This window comes from Leptosomus discolor, chromosome 2 (assembly GCF_034619465.1).
Source record: "Leptosomus discolor isolate bLepDis1 chromosome 2, bLepDis1.hap2, whole genome shotgun sequence".
NCBI classification, from domain to species: domain Eukaryota; kingdom Metazoa; phylum Chordata; class Aves; order Leptosomiformes; family Leptosomidae; genus Leptosomus; species Leptosomus discolor.
This window is the reverse complement of record NC_141392.1, coordinates 77,255,428-77,272,768: the sequence shown is the minus strand read 5'-3', so window position 1 is coordinate 77,272,768 and position 17,341 is coordinate 77,255,428. Positions and strand designations below refer to the sequence as shown.

At 44.6% G+C, this 17,341-nt stretch overlaps 1 protein-coding gene across 2 annotated transcripts in view; it reads right to left on the bottom strand.

The window, feature by feature from the left end:
* SEC63 (SEC63 protein translocation regulator) overlaps positions 1-8,426 on the bottom strand; it is a 59,208-nt gene extending 50,782 nt beyond the window's left edge. For both annotated transcript variants that reach the window (XM_086482443.1, XM_086482442.1), the window contains exon 1: positions 8,293-8,426. In XM_086482443.1, coding sequence (XP_086338569.1) covers positions 8,293-8,416 — 124 coding nt within the window. In that variant the 5' untranslated portion in view covers positions 8,417-8,426. The remainder of the gene's footprint in view (positions 1-8,292) is intronic.
* Between the last annotated feature and the right edge of the window lie 8,915 nt (positions 8,427-17,341).

Genomic DNA, 17,341 nt, shown 5'->3' with positions numbered 1-17,341 from the left:
ATGCAAAATCTGAAGTCTTGGACTTTTTCCTACTTCAACAATCACAGAAATTAAACAATGGTATGGACAGTTTATTTACTGAGGCCTTGAACCGGGGCTCTCTGAACGAATTTACATTTTATTTTTTTTTTTAAATCACTGAACCACTTCTCAGATAACAGGTGATGAACACATGTATGAAAATGCTACCCTACTGCCCCTACTAGGCCATTTTTGCTTAACTATTGACATCTTCCTTGATGATTATTGTAAAATAGACTCCACATGCATATAGTATGGTATCTGGGAATAATTTAAAAATCACAGGATTAGGAAAAAACCCTACACTTATTTTCAAAAGAAGCCAATGATAACGATGTTTTAAAGCTGTAACCCATCTTCCCCAGCAACTAAGAGGCAGGATTCAAACTCGTAGTAACTCAAAAAGCCAGCAACTCCTCTGAAGTACTAAATATTTTCAATTCTTATTATAACAGGATTGACTTGTAGTGTAAACCCCCAAATTATGAGGCAAGCTATTTAATTATTGATTTTAAAGCATTCTACAATGCAGTTGCTTAAATCCAAAAGCTTTCAAGTGACGACTAGTGTTTCAGTTAAGATTTCCCCCCCCCTTTTTTTTTTTCCAGAAAAACTGGAAAGCACATTTCAGGATTTTGAACTGACCATATCAGTGAAGAATAAAATTATCTGAATAGAAGCTTTCTAATGTTAATGTCTATTATCGTAAGAATTGTCCTCATTATCCCCAGTTTATCTATAAACAGGTCATGTCTAAGTTAGCTTTTTCACTCAAAATACCACCCCAAAATCCTCACTTTGGAATCACTGTTGATCCTGTCCCTCGTCACTTACCATGCTCCTCTCTCAAATTCCTGCTCCTCCTGCAAGAACAGTTTAGCTGCTCATGAAACTGTAACTGAACCACCACACTTTACCCTTGAATGTATCAGGTTAAATAGCACTAATTTGAATTCTCCAATATGGAGCCTGTACCTCCTGGTAGTTCAGTGTCATCTACATGACTAGTCAAGATATCCTTGCAGCAAGTAGCAAATGAACAAGGTTTATAATAAAACTTTTACAACTCTGTTTTCATAAGCTTCCATAACAAACGCTGAATTTTAGAAAAAACAGAAACAGCTATGTTTTCATGTACATGTAATGAGAGATAAAGTTCTTGTAATAGCATGATCTTTATCTTGCAGAAAAAAGCTTCTCAGAATTAAGTGTTCTGGACAGTCTTGAAGATACTCAACTAATCTCTAACACAGGATTATTAATTTTATTTTACTGCTAGGAGGCTATAATGCTTATAATAAGATTACAGTACTTCAAAAAAAAAAAATCCACTAAAAGATACGCCTTTTTTCCAAGCAACAGAGCAGTTTCAATAACTCTGTTCAAATGCTTTGTTTTGAAAAGTATTTTTAGAGATAATTGCTAGGCATTACTAATGACATCTCTTGATGTTTGCCCTTTCTTCAAATGTTTCTGCAGAAAAACTCTACTGCTTCTAAAATAGCAATATAGTAAAAAAATTAACAAAATATTAAGTATCACCATTACATTCTATTCTCCCTTTTAATAGTCACCTAATAAACTGAATTTTCCGAACTTGACATGGTTTAAATTAACCATACTATACTTAATCTCCCAATACCTCAAAAAAAAAGAAATCAATTTATATGTAATAACAGTTCTTAAATGCATAACTGAGTTTCACTGACTCTCCTTCCACTTCCCGTCACAATGCTTGAAGATTATATTAACAGGAAAGGATAGGCACACGCATACATGGGCACAAAATGCTTACACTCACAGATATCAAGTTTTCACACCCATGCTCATCCACCACATTAGCAACGAGCATGGCATCCTGTGGTTTTATCCTGTCCTTTACTGGCATCCTGTACTTTTATCCTGTACTACCAAACACCAAAACACTGTGAAATACTTTTGAGGTAAGGTTAATGAGATTTCAATGAGCTGTGAGCAAGAACAGAGGTCACAGTTAACCCACTCCAACCAATCTTATCTCACCAGAGGATTAGAAGCGGCACAGAAGAATTTCACCCAAGAGTGGAAGCAGCAGCATTAGGTAGTACTGAGATGCCCGTCCTCTCCCCCAGCTGCTGTAAGGTACAAACACTCATTACTCCACTACAGATAAGGCAGAAGAAATGCTGCCTGCATTCTCTACATTGGCTTGAGTCACATCCAAGTTGCAGACTCACTGTTTGTCCTTAAAGAGCCAAATAAACTTTATAGCCTCAGTTCCTCTACTTCCATTTTAAAGCAGAGGATTAATACAGATCTCTGAAGACATCCTCAAAATCTACAGATGAAAAAATGCACCAAAAAGCTACAAAGAAACCTTCATATTTACACTACTATGGAGATCCAGTATAGTGGGCAGATACATAGAGAAGTATGGTCCCTAGTACAGTAAACCTTTACAGAAGGACTTTCTCAGGATGAGGGGTAATGGTTTCAAACTGAAAGAGAGGAGATTTAGATTAGATATAAGGAAAAAATTCTTCACTGTGAGGGTGGTGAGGCATTGGCACTGGTTGCCCAGAGAGGCTGTGGCTGCCCCCTCCCTGGCAGTGTTCAAGGCCAGGCGGGATGGGGCTTTGAGCAACTCGGCCCAGTAGAAGGTGTCCCTGCCCATGGCAGGGGGGTTGGAACTGGATGATCTTCAAGGTCCCTTCCTACCTAAACAATGTCTACGATTCTATTCAAGGTTTTGAACGTGGGTGCCACGTACTACCTATTTACAGTAGCGTGCAAAAAACCCTACTGCTTCAAAATAGTAGCACAGTAAAAAAGTAACAAAATAGTACTAAGTATCACCATTATGGTCTATTCTCCCTTTTAACAGTCACATAATAAGATATATTTTTTTAAGAATTTCTGTCCTTTGCCCAGTCTCAACACAAAAAGGCTGGACTAGAACAGGGGTTCTCAAACTGCCTATACTATTTCCTAGAGGCACGGCATCTTCAGAGATTAGCAGGGAACAGCCTCCTTTAAACAGATTTTTTTTTAAGTTTTTCTTTATATTAGCCCAGTGTTCTCCAAGAAAACTTTAGCTACATCAGAAAGAAACATTTGAGAAGGGAAGTTAGCGAGCAACAGGACAACAGAGCTGAGAGGGGTGGGATCAAGGGAAAAAAAAAAAAAAACAAACCCACATTTTATATGGATTTCTATCACAATGAAAGCCAACTGAACAGCTTTTATCCATTTCATATCTAAATGTTTTCCTAGATACAAAAATGCAGCAGATCATATTTCTTTTTTTTTTTTTTTTTTTTTACATTCCTACAGTAGGTGTTTCTGTTCTTACACTTCAAGATCTATGTTCCAAGCAGAATAGCTCTTATAGCCTCTTTTCTCTCAGAGAAGAGACTGCAAGAGAAAACTTTCATTAACGTTATCCCTGCGCTCACAGCTATTATTCTTTGGGGTTTTTGAACTGTTTTCAACATCTCATTTTGTTCAAGTTACTGTAAAAGACTCGAGATAGAGATTTTTATTCTTTCCAGCAGCGTTGTAATGCATGAATACCCAGTACCCTAAAACAGGGTAATTTATTTAATGTAGACCTAAATCAACTCAAAAACTGGACAAAATGACAAGCTTTCACACATACATGTACTTAACTACGAAGTACATCACAATCTATAACCATCAGTTTCAGCACAGCTTTGTAATTACGTGTCTCAATTCAGCAGCACAGGTATAAGTCAAAAAGTACACAAAGTTCAGCAAACACATCAGCACTGTGCAACAACTGGCACATCATCCAACTAAATTCACTCACTTCTTGCTCTCCATTTCCTTTCTAGATGCTGATGTTTAATTCACACAAACCTGCAGCAAAACTGGTTCAAAGCAAGTCCAATACCACAAAGGTAACTTTGATGGGCACTTATCCATCCCTAAGTGCTGAGGAAAAAAACCCATCTTTTCTTCAACTCCCACAATTAACTTTTTAAAAAACAACTTAAAAATACCCATTGCAGAAAATACTTTTTAGTTAAGAAGTGAATCTGCACCAGAATAACTTTTTAGCTACCGTATTTTTTGTTCCAAACCAAGAACAGTCCTGGCTATAGTTTTCCTCACAGTAAATGTGCTAAAGTTATACCAATATTTACCCAAAACAGAGATAATCCACAAAAAGTATGAAATGTTTTCTTTGTTTGGTTTCTTTATTTTTACTAATAAAACACATATACATACTTATATGTTTTAAAGACACAAATCATGGATAAACCACACAACAGTTTCACCATCACTTGAAGCCATCATCACCACTAAAAGATTCAGTCATCTCCCCTCCCAGCTGCCAGTCATACCCTGCGTCATCCCAGACTTCCACAAAGTGAGTCCTACCGAGAAACTAACGCACATTAAAAGTAACATGCAAAAAAAAAAGTGCCAAAAACCAGTTTTAGCTCAAATGAATTTCTTCCAGTCCCTCACACTGCTCAGGTGCTCCATTTGGCACAACAGAGGGGGAGAAATACAAGACTTGCTCTGTTAGAGCTCTGCTACCTTGAAGCAGTTATGAAACTGCAGCCCAAGACACAAAGCTGAACAATTAACCTTTTACAAGAGCTTTATTAGCTCTACAATGAACACCGAGGAGATAAACTCATTGGGACAAATCCGTTTTACAAAGTCAATTACCTACTTGTTTAGTTTATCAAAGCTGAGGACAGTTCACAGAGCAACTACCACACCACAGCAAAACCCTCTCAAATATAAATATACTGATCTCTGCTGCAGGCTGCAGCAACACTTCATATGGACTCTCTCTGAATGCCTGGAGAAAGCAGGTTTATACACCCAGGAAATAAAAGCAGCTCAAATTTTACTCAGGACTTGAGATAAGAAGTTAGATCATGCTGTTCTTCAAGACAGTATTATTGAAAAGGCCTTTCAAAAGTTTATTTTAAAAAGAACCGAGAGCACAATCTTAATAGCTTGCCAAAAAACTATCCTGCTAAAAATCTGACATTAGGTAACACATTTTGAGTTTTCTCAAAGTACTAAAGCAATACAGATACATTCTTACCTTCCAATCTTCAATGGCAAAAACAAAGACTGATTTTATTTTTTTTTCCTTTAATTTATTCTATGGGCATTTACTACAAAACTACGGCACAGAAAATGTTATGGACCATCAGCAGTTCCCAGATTTTTTGGTGCTAAACCTCACTTGAAGAGCGCCTTGAACGTTTTGCACTCCCGTTCCTCTCCCCCCGCGGGCGCTCTCTGCTGTATCAAGTACCAGCAATCCATGGCACTGCACCTGTAGAAAGCAGCAGCAGGCACTCAAGGCTCAACCATCACACTACAAGCATTTCACTCTTGCTTCAGACTAGCTCTGGCCTGCTCTCACAAAACAATGTGGCTGAAGCCCATCTTCCAACCTAGTTTTTACCAAAAAAAGAAATCTGCACCGTGTTTTTCAGGTGCTCTGCTTCACATTGCAAACGGGTCTTGAAGAGAGGAGGACAGGCATGTGATTTGCTTCAGCAGTTCCCTCTGACCCAGTCTTCTCGCTCCCGGCAGGCTGAAACAGCTAGCTAGTCCATCTGGGCCTCACCAACTCTGTCCAGGGCCACAAAGGCATCTCCACGCTGGACTCTCTAGCACAGGTAGGACAAAAGACAATTCTAGAACAAAAATGTTGGTTGGTCCTACACAGAGAGAGCAGAGGTCTTGGCAGAGCTTATTCAGTTTGGCCCTGTACTGTGCCTCACTCGTTGGAAACCCTGCTCTAAATTAGTATCAAAATAAATATTTCTTATTAAAGTCTAGATATTCCTGCTCATTACAGCAATCAGAAGCTAGCAGTGCTGGAAAATTTATCTTCTGAAGACACAAATTCTTCTCTTAGCTTCCAAAATTAAACATGTGTTTTGGTTTGTCTGTTTTTAGTGAACTATTCTGAAAACAATAAGTCCTGGTATTTTGCATCATCATAAAGTTTTAATTTACTGCTGAGATCCAGTTCAAATGCTGGATCAGTCGAATACGTATGAAGTTGTATGAAGACTATTCAGAGGATTTTGCTGGAAACAAGTCACACGAGCCATACATTTAAACAACCAGAACACCACAGTGAAGCGTGGGAGCGCTCCAGTAGTCCTGAATGTGATCTGCACAACATCCCAACTCCATATTCAAAAAGGGCCTGCAGAACAGAACTCAACCAGGAGACCGCAGGCACACTGTTAAAGAATATTTTAAAAACTGGACTATACTCACATTTTAACATCCATTAAGACAATTATGAGGCAGAAATCATTCTTTCATTTCCATTCATTGCCATGCCTGGTGATTTTCACTTAGTTGACTCATTTTCGTACCAATAGCGTAATAAAATTTACCTTGTGTTTTGGAAAGTATGGTTTGATACAGCTTTGTAAGAATCTAGCACTAATTGTAGAATGATATGTAATGCTGGCTACAGGCAAAGAAGCGAGTAATGTTTAATGGCAGGCCTATTTGGAACTGGATACAATCCATACAGCCATATTCCAAAGTTACATTTTCATTTTCTGCCACTCTGTAAGGATATCTCAAGATCAAATATAAAGCTAGTAAAGTGTTTCCAAGTTCGACAGCATCTCTATGGCTTTTCCTGCTTCTGTCAGCCCCTTGAAACTGAAGTTAACAGCACCGCGTGTCACTGCTGGCCATGCCATTCTGCACAGCATCTCAATTTAAGTCACATCGCTTTTCCCAAGAAGCAGCTGCTAAGAACTACGGAGGAAGTAAAATATTATTCAAGAGAAAGAGCGATTTTTTCCCACCCTTCATCCGAAAAAAAAAAAAAAAATCTTGAGCTTTGGAGAAAGGTTACAGAAGTAAAGTTATCTTCTCTCTCTGATCCTCCACTCCTTAAAAACAACCCAAAGATTACAAAACGTCTTCAACAACAGTAACGCCTCCCTCTTGCAACAGTCAAGACTCAGAAAGACAAGTTAGAGAAACCTTTCTTTCCAACAGAAAGAACTCCTCAGCTGTACAACAAGTAGTATCTGAAGGACAGAGATCAATCCTCCAAAGAGGTTCTCTAGCCAGTGCCCTGCCAGAGGCCACAGGCACGCTTGTCAGCAACCAAGACTACAAACAGCTAAGATTTAGCACCAAAACAGCATTTGTTCTATCACTTTTTTTCTATGTACTCCTTAGTAGAAGGTATAGCAGCAAGACTTCATTGTTGAGTATTTCTTTTATATATCAAACTAAGTTAAACAGAACTACACAACCAAACGCTAAAAAACCACCAGATATTGAATGTAAAAAGGTGCAGTGAACAAAAGGGCTTTTTCTCAGATTGCAAAGCACAAGGGTTCTTCAAAGGTCAGTAGTTTCAGTGACGGGAATAAGCATCAAGCACTCCTGTTCCACTCAGCATTTAATATCCTGCCTTTAAACACAATTTCTACAGCCTTTTTTATCTTAAAATTGCAGTTAAAATGTTCCTGTACAGCCTATATACCAAAATGCCTTCTCCCTCCCAAGAACAGAGGGATGCAGGAAAGACAAAGAGGCAAATGACTATGGAAATTAAATTTAGAAGTATTCAGAGAAACTTTCTAACACTGCTTGAGGCCACAAAACAAAATCACGAACGGCGGAACAGAAAATCTAGCACCTCGGACATTTAACCATGATTTGCAGGGAAAAATTAAAGCCCCATTTTCACACTTGCTGTGACCTTACGGCATGTAAAAGCAGAGCCTGGTAACTTTTCCCCTTTGGCCTCAACCCAATAGTTTATTCTTTTCCCACGATGAAAAATTAGGTCATTCGCCCTGAAACGGCCCGGGAAGAGGAAAAAAACCGCAACAACAAAACAAAGCATTAGACCCCAGCGCAGCGATGACTCTGCAGGAGCAGAGGCGCGGGGCAGAGCGCGCTTTCGGGGAGGCGGGCTCGGACCCTCCCGCTTGCCGTCTGCCCCCGGCTACCGCTAAATGGCTGACAGCGACTAAGACGCGAGCCCGGCGCCGCCCAGAAGCGGCAGCCCCCGGGGTCGCGCTCCGCCGGGCTCCCCCCAGGGCCGGCCGGGCGCTCCAGGCGGGCCGGGGCGGAGCGGAGCGGCGCCGCTGCGGGCCCAGCCCCGCGGGAAGCACGGCCCGGCGCGGCCCCGATCGGGCGCGGGGCGCGGGCGCGGGCCGCCGCCGGCGGGGGGAGCAGGGGGAGGGGAGGCCCGTGGCGGCAGGCGGAGGCGCAGGCCGGGCCCGGGGCAGGGCCGCTCACCGGCGTGCTGGTCCCGCGGCCACAGGTAGTAGGTGGCGGGGATGACGATGAGCCCCACGAAGCTGGTGAGGAAGTAGAAGAACGTGTTGCCGCTGTCGTCGTACTGGAACTGCTGCCCCGCCATGGCCGTTCAGCGCCGCGCCGCCCCGCGCCGCCCGCCTACCCCCGCCGCTGGCGTCCCCGCCGGCGGCCCGGTCTCGCCGCCCCGGCTCGCGCGGGGCCGAGCACAGCCGCTCCGGGATCCCGCGAGAACGGGCGCTCCCCCCGCCCCCTCCCCGGGCGCCGCCGCGAAAGGAGACGTGTCACTGTGCAGCCACCATAGCCGCGGTGGCGTCACGGGCGGCGCGCGCGCGCGCGCGGCCCCCCCCCACCCCCGCCCGGCTGCTGATTGGCTCGCCGAAAGGCCCGCCCCTCGCCTTGCGCCGCGCAGCGCGAGCCGCCTGAGGGGCCCGGGGGGCGGACACGGCCCGGCCCGGCCCGGCTCGTCGCGGCCTCGGCCCCGTCCTTTCACTGTCCCCGTCGCTGTCCCCGTCCCGAGGGGCGTCGTGACCCCGGGCGGGTGGCCGAGAGCCATGGCCTGCAGGCCGCGAAGTGCTGACGCCCTCCTTGCCCTCGGGCCGCCGCCTCTTTGTCCGCAAGATGGCGCCCCTGCCCCGAAGTAGCGGCCCGCCTGCCTCCCGTTGTTCATTACCCTCATCCCCCCGCCAAAAGGGCGTCCTCGGGAGCTGCTGGGGCCTTGGGGCGGGGGGGGAGGGGGGGGGGGCGCGGCTGGCGGTTTGCAGGAGTGCTTCTAGGGGCGGTGCTGGTCTTACCCCAAGTGCGATGGAGGCTGGGCCGCGGGGGCGGCGGGGGTCGGGGCAGCGCCGCCTGCGGCGGGCACGGGAGCGGGGAAGGCTGCGGGAACAGGGCTGGGGAAGAGAGGGAGGAGGTGAGGGTAGGAGCCGGGAAGCAGCATTCGGGGGTAAATAAGGGACCAAAAGGCACGGTGTTCTTGAGATGTTGAGAACCTAGATAAGGAAAGTAGTTGAGACTTTTGAAGTCCTCAGGATTTGGAGGGTGGACCCTGAGCAGCCATGTGAGGGCAAACATTTAAAATGTGTCTAATTCATAATTTAGTTGCAGGAATTATCATATGCTGAGAAGAGGAAGTGACCCGAAAGGTGTGAAATCAAAAGGCAGATGCTGTCTTGGCGTTCATCACGCCATTGATGGCAAACTACCTCTCTGAAGTAGAAAAGGCTGCTAATCGTGCCCATTCGTGAGAACATGCCCTCTCTGCAACTTCACGGTCCAGTGCACAGCCACTCATAAATGTGATCTCATAAACATCTCACAATTTCAGTACTTATAATTTTGGTGAATGGGACAACATGACACAGAAGTTGTGATGGCATCAAACAGGAGTTAGGCATATCTTCGTGGCAAAGAAGTGCTGTCACAACATTAATGACAACTGATGTGGAAAGTGGAAAGAAAGGTGAGAGAAAGGTAATAACCAACAAGTGGCACCAAATGTCCTGGTGCTGTGATAGAGTTATCCATAGATGGAAGAAAGCTCTTTAATTTTTCTGGGAAAGCATTTTGTGTTAATTAAAAAGTTTTAGAAAAAATATTTTTTCTTTGGTACTCTTTGTAATTGTTCCCAATTAGATCCTTGTAGAGTTCATAGGCAAAGTTTAAGATGTTTCCTGCTATGTCTTTTGCTATATACACTGCCTTTGAGTATTGTACACCCTCTGCAGCTACAGCAACTCTTGCAGCAGCTGTTTTGGAAGATACCCAAATGCACGAAACTCATCTCCCTCTGTGGGTTTCTAGTCCTTAATGTTTCCCAGTGAGGCAGCAAAAAGCTTCTGTATGCTAAGAGAGATGCAAGACAGGTAAAAACCTACACGTGTACTTAGTCCAGTTTTGTAAGCAGGGGAAATGCTCTTTCTGCAACAGAGTTCGTCTGCTGAGTCTCTTTCTTCGGTCGATAGAGGGGCAGAGCTCTCAAAGATGATTAAGCTCCTACAGGTTTTGTGAAAGCAACCTGTTAGATGAGGAAGGCTTGTGGGTGCACCAGCTTGAAAGACCAGCAATGGGTGAGCTAAGATCTTACTAGACACTGTAAAATCCACACTGGAGGCAGTGTGGGTAAGTGCCCTGTGGGAAATCTCTGGACGATGCGTTCAGCTGATCACAGGAGCCAGATCAGGAGGAAAGCAGGCATCACTCGTGCTGCAGATGATGAGACTGCTTCGTAATGCCATTGTTTTGGAGCCCAGCTATGGATTTTCTGTCAGTTGGTGGCAACACCGCCCCTTTGCCCTGTTGGCGTGTGAGGGGGTTGCCTGTGGCATTAGCTGATCTGGTGAGGGAATCCTAGGGGGCTGCTCTTGGCCTCATCCTGTCCCTCCTTTCCCCCTGCCAGCCCATTCCAGCTGTTAGCCAGAAGCCACTGGAAAGGACAGCCCAAGAAAAATAATTCCTTCTGTCCAGCTCTGGTAGTGCAGGGCTCCCCAGGCAGGAGGTGGGATGCCCAGTAACTGAATAGCAATGAGCAGAGACCGTTCTAGCATAAACCTCAACGGTTTGAGTGACATTCCTTAGGTACACAACTTCCCCATAGGCAGTGATGGCGAACTCTTGCTTCCCAGGGGAAAGGGAGAAGCAATGATGCTTTTTCCGCTCACGGCCTGTCTGGAAGGTCACCCGGGCAAAAACAACCCCACCTGCTTGGATTTCAGGGGCAGCTGGGTCCGCTGCAGGTGAAAGCAGCACTATGGGAACTCATCAGTTGATAGCTATTTCTAAACGAGAGGAATTTGATCTTCCCAAAATGCTCTCAAAGTACTTCAAGCACCCAATGTGTCAACACAGAAAAGCGCTCTTTCTTGCAACACAGCACTGTCATGCTACTAGCAGTTGCAGTGGGCCATTCCACGTGGGCAGGATCTGCTCCCCTTCGCCACCCTGCACCAGGTTCAAATTGCTTGGTGTTAGGCACATGGTTGTTCCCGCAGTGGTTTCACAGTCGCCGGCATCTCTTGCACGTCCGCTGGTGATGTTTCCGATCTCGTGGGAGATTGTCAGCTGCTGACTGCCTCTAACAAGTGTGCACCTCCAGGCTTTTACCGAGGGAATGTTACAAAAATGCAGCCTACTGAGTTCATTCCTGCCTTGATTCGTAATCACAAAAGCCGGAGACCCAAATTGCTGGCAGGAGAGAGTGCTTTGACAAGATCCCATAATCTCTATGGAAGAAAAGCAACGACAAACCTGGTAATGTGCCAAAGCTGACAGCCAGACTGATTTAGCAGGTAGGAATGGTGAAATTTAGAACATTTCAGCTGTAACAGATACATAATTTCCAAACGGAATGGAAGATTTTATGATTGTGAAATGAAAATTACAGTCTAGCAGATATGCCCACAGCTGTGGGAACTTGTGTCCCAGATGTCATGACCGTCCTGATCTTCTGTGAGGTGGTGGACTGCCTTCCTGCAGCCGATGGAGCCTCGAGAGCAGGGATTTCCAGAGATAGGGACTGGCTGGCAGATGGTGTTCTGGAAATTGCACATGCCAGCCGCCATAAACAGGGTTTGACTCCACGGTTCCACTCAATCAATAAGCTGAAAAGAGATTCTTCTATAAAGCCCCTTTTATTAATAGCGCTACAGCTCGAGCTGGGTGCCTTCGAAGAGGGACCTCGAACAAAGGAAGCCCTGGGCAATCGTGCCCTTACAATCTAAGTTCCCACCCCTCACGCGACACTTCTGAGCACTAGTAATGGTAAGGTCTGGGGTCTTCTTGCTTTTTATTGGTTTGATTTGCTTGCTGTTTCGTTGCTCAGTGGTCACGTTCTTGTGCACTGTACAGGGGCTCTGTGTCCTGTCTCACATCCTCTTGGGTCAGTTTTGGCCGCTTCTGCAGTTCGCTGCTCGGCATGTTGTAATGCAGGTGTTACCCTTCCTATAGCACAATCTATCGGCTTTGTCTACTCTGGCCAGTAATGTTTAAGCTGCTGGTGCTAAGTTTTGACTAACTTTTTCTACAACAGTCCTCCCTTTCTTTTTATTAACATTCCTGTTATCATATGGGAGCAGAATATTTGTAGCCTTTAAGGTGTGAGCACAGTTGAGTACAGCAAATGTTACAACATTGAATATGAACTAACAGTATTACAAAGATCATTATAAAAAGTAATAACCCATAAAGAATTTGTTTTGCACAGGCTCCTAAACCTGGTACCCAGGAGGGGAGCCAAGACCATATTTCCTGGAATGCCCAATTTTACTTTATGCATTAATTTTACTTGTTCCCCCAACTTCCAGACATCATCTGCAATCCTTCCACTCTGGTCAGTGTACATGCAACAACTGGTATCAGTAGTTGTACATACTCCCCCTTGTGAAGCTAACGAAGTATCTAATGCCATTCTGTTTTGCAGTGTAATTTTGGAGAGTTGCAAAACCTCTTCTTGTAATGCCGTAATTGCATCAGCAGTATTATTGCCAAGAATTTCTGTTGCTGCTGAGATGTTACCTAAGGCCTTTTCTAATTCACTCACTCCCAACCAGGGAGGAAACCGTCTAGCAAAAGAGCGGAATGTGGTTGGCCTTTCTGTTAGTGCATTACTACGTTTGGTCCTATGAACAAATATTTGTAACCGTGATCCTGAATCCATAGTCAAATTTGACAACACAGAAATATTAGGAGTAACGGCTCCTAAGCTACAAGTTCCCAACCAATCTCCTGGTAATGTTTTGTGAGCTCTCTTACCACGTATCCAAAACCTCCATTTTCCCTGAGGCACAGGCCAAGGCGTACTGGAAGGGTCCCCAGATATTCCCACTATTCCTGTATTCATTGTTTGGTTACAATCATTAAAGTTGCCCACAAGGGTAGTACCATTGGACAGGAGCTTGGCTGACTGGGGAGGGCCTGATGTTTTACACATGTTGGCTATTCGCTCTTTGCTCCTGGGGTTGCTACCTCCCATTGTTGTGAATCAGCGTGGTCTCAATGGAAAGTAGTTATTTGGTATAGGGATCCCTAACAGGGGAATGCTTGAAGCTGAGTGACTTGGGAGGTGAGTACATGTCCAACAGTTAGTTCTCTTAGTAGTTTGGACTATGGTTTGTGACAAGGTAAAATAGAGGTTTTCTCTCCGCTCGTAATGGGGCCGTACAGACTTAGATATTCCCTTCACTTGTGTAATAAGCACAGCAAATGCTAGTAACTTTACCCATAAGCTCTCCTGTAAGGGTGGTATAGCTACCAAGAGGGGTAGAACCCCTTATTAACAGTCTCAGATGGTCCACTTAGCCCGGCATTTGGGGAGTCCTGTGTCCAAGTAGCTCTGGAAAAGAAACAAAATGACACGAATTCACAACTCCTTTGTCCTTCAGAAATTCAGTCTCCGAAGTAGCAATTGTGATAGATTTCCTCCGTTGCTGGTCGTTGTTCATCTACTAAATGATCCTCAGGTAGCCATGAATGCGTGAGTGGTGGATCCAGGCTTCCTTCCCTGTAGCATTCACAGCAAAGCAAGAACTTAGTCAGACAGTATACAGCCCCTCCCACCTGGGTTCCAGTTTAGGTTTATGGGAAAACACTTCTGTTAAAACTTTATCCCCAGGCTGCAGATCATGTACCTGTACCTCTGGAGTTGTGGGTTGGTACCATTGAGCATGCTTCTGTTTAATTTTGAAACTTTCTTGCAAATTAAAAACATGGTATGTTAAAAAGGTGTGCTCATCTCCATTCAAGAGACTGGTTTTGGCTATAAGTTCCCAGCATAGCTAAATGTCTCCCAAAAAGAACTTTGGCGGGCAATTCTCCTAAGGGTTGCCTTGGGGCATTCTGAATGTCCCATAAGGCTAAATTTAGTGCTTCTGGCCATTTTAACCCTGTATGTGTGTAAATTTTAGCTCTTTTCCCCTTAATAGTTCGATTCATTCCTTCTACTTGCCCAGATGCTTGTGATAAGGAGCGTGCAATCTTTCTTCTGTCCCTGAACTGTTATAAAGTTGGTCGATTATTTCTGCAGTGAAATGCAACCCTCTGCGTGATTCAATAGGTTCTGATACTCCATTCCTAGGAATAATTTCTTTAAGGAGAGCTTTTGTTACTCCTCCAGTGTCTGCATTTCTTGTTGGGAAAGCCTCTACCCATCCTGATAATTAGTCTACTATCACTAGCAAATCTTTATATCCACACACTGCAGGCATATCAGCATAATCTATTTGCAATCTTTGGAATGGGAAAAACATGCAGGTTTTATATTTGAGAATTTTTGACAGGTAGGACAGGTATTAATAATTCTTTTAGTGGCTGCATAGGCACCTGGGTCTGCCCGTACTTGCTGTACTGGATTAGCCACTGCTTCCATTCCTCCATGTGCTTTACCTTGGAACCATCTAGTTATAGTTATCAGGTGGCAAGACAGGTTCCCCGCCCCCCCCGTGTCCCCCCCCCGATTGTCCATATTCATCTTCACCTTCCGCTTTTTCCACTGTTCCTTTTCTTCACCTGTCACATGTGATTGGTATAATTCTTTTGGATGGTCAGCATCGGGCCATGAGCTCTTACCCAAAGCAACTGCCATAACCGTCACTGCAGGTTGACAAGCCATGGCTTTCGCTGCTGCGTCAGCTAAGGCATTCCCTTTGGTGGTTACGGTAGTGTCCCTTGTATGGGCTGGACAGCGAACCGCAGCAATTTCTTTGGGAAGTTGAGTTGCACCCAACGAGTCCTGAATTTCTGTTCCGTTAGTCACAGCTTTTACACCAAGGAGGTGAGAAAGCCCTGTTCTTTCCACAGTATGCCTATTGCATGGCATACACCAAAAGCGTACCTTGAATCTGTACAGATGGTTATTCGCTTTCTGCTCCCCAGGTGAGCTGCTCGGGCTAACACAGTCGACTCTGCCCCTTGAGCACAAACTGTTGCTGGAAGGGGTCTGGCGTCTACCAGTGGTCCGCAATTGCGCAGGCAGTCTTTCATGGCCCGTGTAAATAGTAGGATGGTTCATCTGTGAATAAAACAAGATCTGGGGTTTATAAGGGGAGGTCTGTGAGATCTGCGTGTGATTTACTGATAGTCTGGATTACGGTGTCACATCAGTGATACTCTTCCCCTTCTTCAGGTATGGGTAGTAGTGTTGCCGGGTTTGGTGTATTACACCTCTGTAGAGTCACATTATCCGCATTTAAAAAGAGTTAGTTTGTATCTTTGTGCACACTGGGGAGAAAAAGCTTGTGTCATGTATTGCTCGAGAAGTAATTCAACTTCACGTGGCTCATACATCATAATTGGGTGACCTAATACTAAAGATTGACTTTTTTCCACTATTGAGGCTGCCGCCGCCACTGATCTGAATCGTGTTGGAGATCCAGCTGCCACCAGATCCAATTGAACAGAATAATATGCCACAGGTCTTTGATGAGATCCTTATTTCTGTATTAACACCCCACTAGCCGGCCCTTTTTGTTCATGTATATACAGATCAAAAGGGTTTGTGTAGTCTGGAAGTCCTAAAGCTGGAGCCAAAGCCAAGGCCGCTTCTATAGCTCTAAAGGCTTTTTCCTGTTCTGGCCCCCATGTAATGGGTTCTATTTCTTCATTTTTTATTGCTTCTGTCAGAGGTTTGCTTACTTCTCCTAATCCTGGTATCCACAGTCAGCAAAACCCAACTGCACCTAAAACCCCTCATAGCTGTTTTTTCATAACTGGATGAGGATTTTCAATTATAGCTTTTACTCTTTCCGGATCTATTACCCACTGTCCTTCCTTTAAAATGAATCCCAGATATTTTACTTCCTTTTGACACAGCTGGAGCTTGGACGGAGGTGTGTGATGTCCCTGGGTTGCTAAGGCAGTACATAAATGTATAGTATCTTTTAAACAGTCATTGTAATTTCTACTAGCTATTAGTAAATCATCTACATATTGCACTAAAACTGATCCACCAGCTAACTCAGTATCCTTTAAATCTTCTTTTAATATCTAACAAAATATGATGAGAGACACAGTAAACCCCTGTGGAAAGCGAGTCCACGCCGACTATTGTCCTTTCCAAGTGAAAGCAGACAAGGGTTGGCTTTCTTCATCTATGGGAATACTGAAGAATGCTGAGGTCAAATCAATCACAGGGAAACCCTTAGCCCAATGCGGTATTTGCAAGAGTACGGCAGAGGGATCTGGCACTATGGGGTGTGGGACAATAACGTACAGGTTAATCTTGAACAAATCGAAATTCAGGATCCCCATCTTTATCCAATCTGTTTTTTCTTACTGGTAACATCGGGGTATTATATGGGGATTCACACACTTTCAAGATTCCTTGGGCAAAGTACTGATCTGTTTGGGTTTGAATGCTTTCCTCCGCCTCCCGGGGACAGGACGCTGCTTTACAGCAGGTGGCGTGCCTCCCTTTGTTTTCACGGGTGTCGGTTGTGCCGATTCCAGCAGTCCCGCGGCAGCTCCCGATTTACTCCACAGCTCACTGGGCACCGCTTTCAGGGTTTTCCTATCTCTAGGTCGGGATCCTGGGCTTCAGATGTTACGCATACCCCCGCGATTGTCAAATCAGTACCCCGAGGTGATAGATGTAATTGTAATTGTAAAGCTAGGGTTTGGAGGAGATCTCTTCCTAATAAACAAGCTGGGGATTCTTGTGCTGTTACAAATCTTCCCCACACCCCTTTATTTCCTATTGTTAATAGTAATGGTTTACTTAAAACGTGTCTCCTCTTCCCGTTAACCCTTGAATTAATACTTTGTCCTGTGATATGGATCTGTTCGGTACAAAATTTAAAAGTGAAAGTGTTGCTCCTGTGTCGACTAAAAATTCAACTTCCTTTCCTTGTGTTTTCCCGATTAGATGTCCCATATGATTCATCTGACTTTTCCATATCCCATAGACCCCAATTTCCACAGAATCTTCTGAGGGCCCTGCCTCCAGTCATTGCAGATTAGTTCTTGATTCCTGTTTTACACCTTCCATGTCCAGTTCCCTTCAAGACCCGCTTGGATGAAGCGGGCATTCTCTTTGCCAGTGACC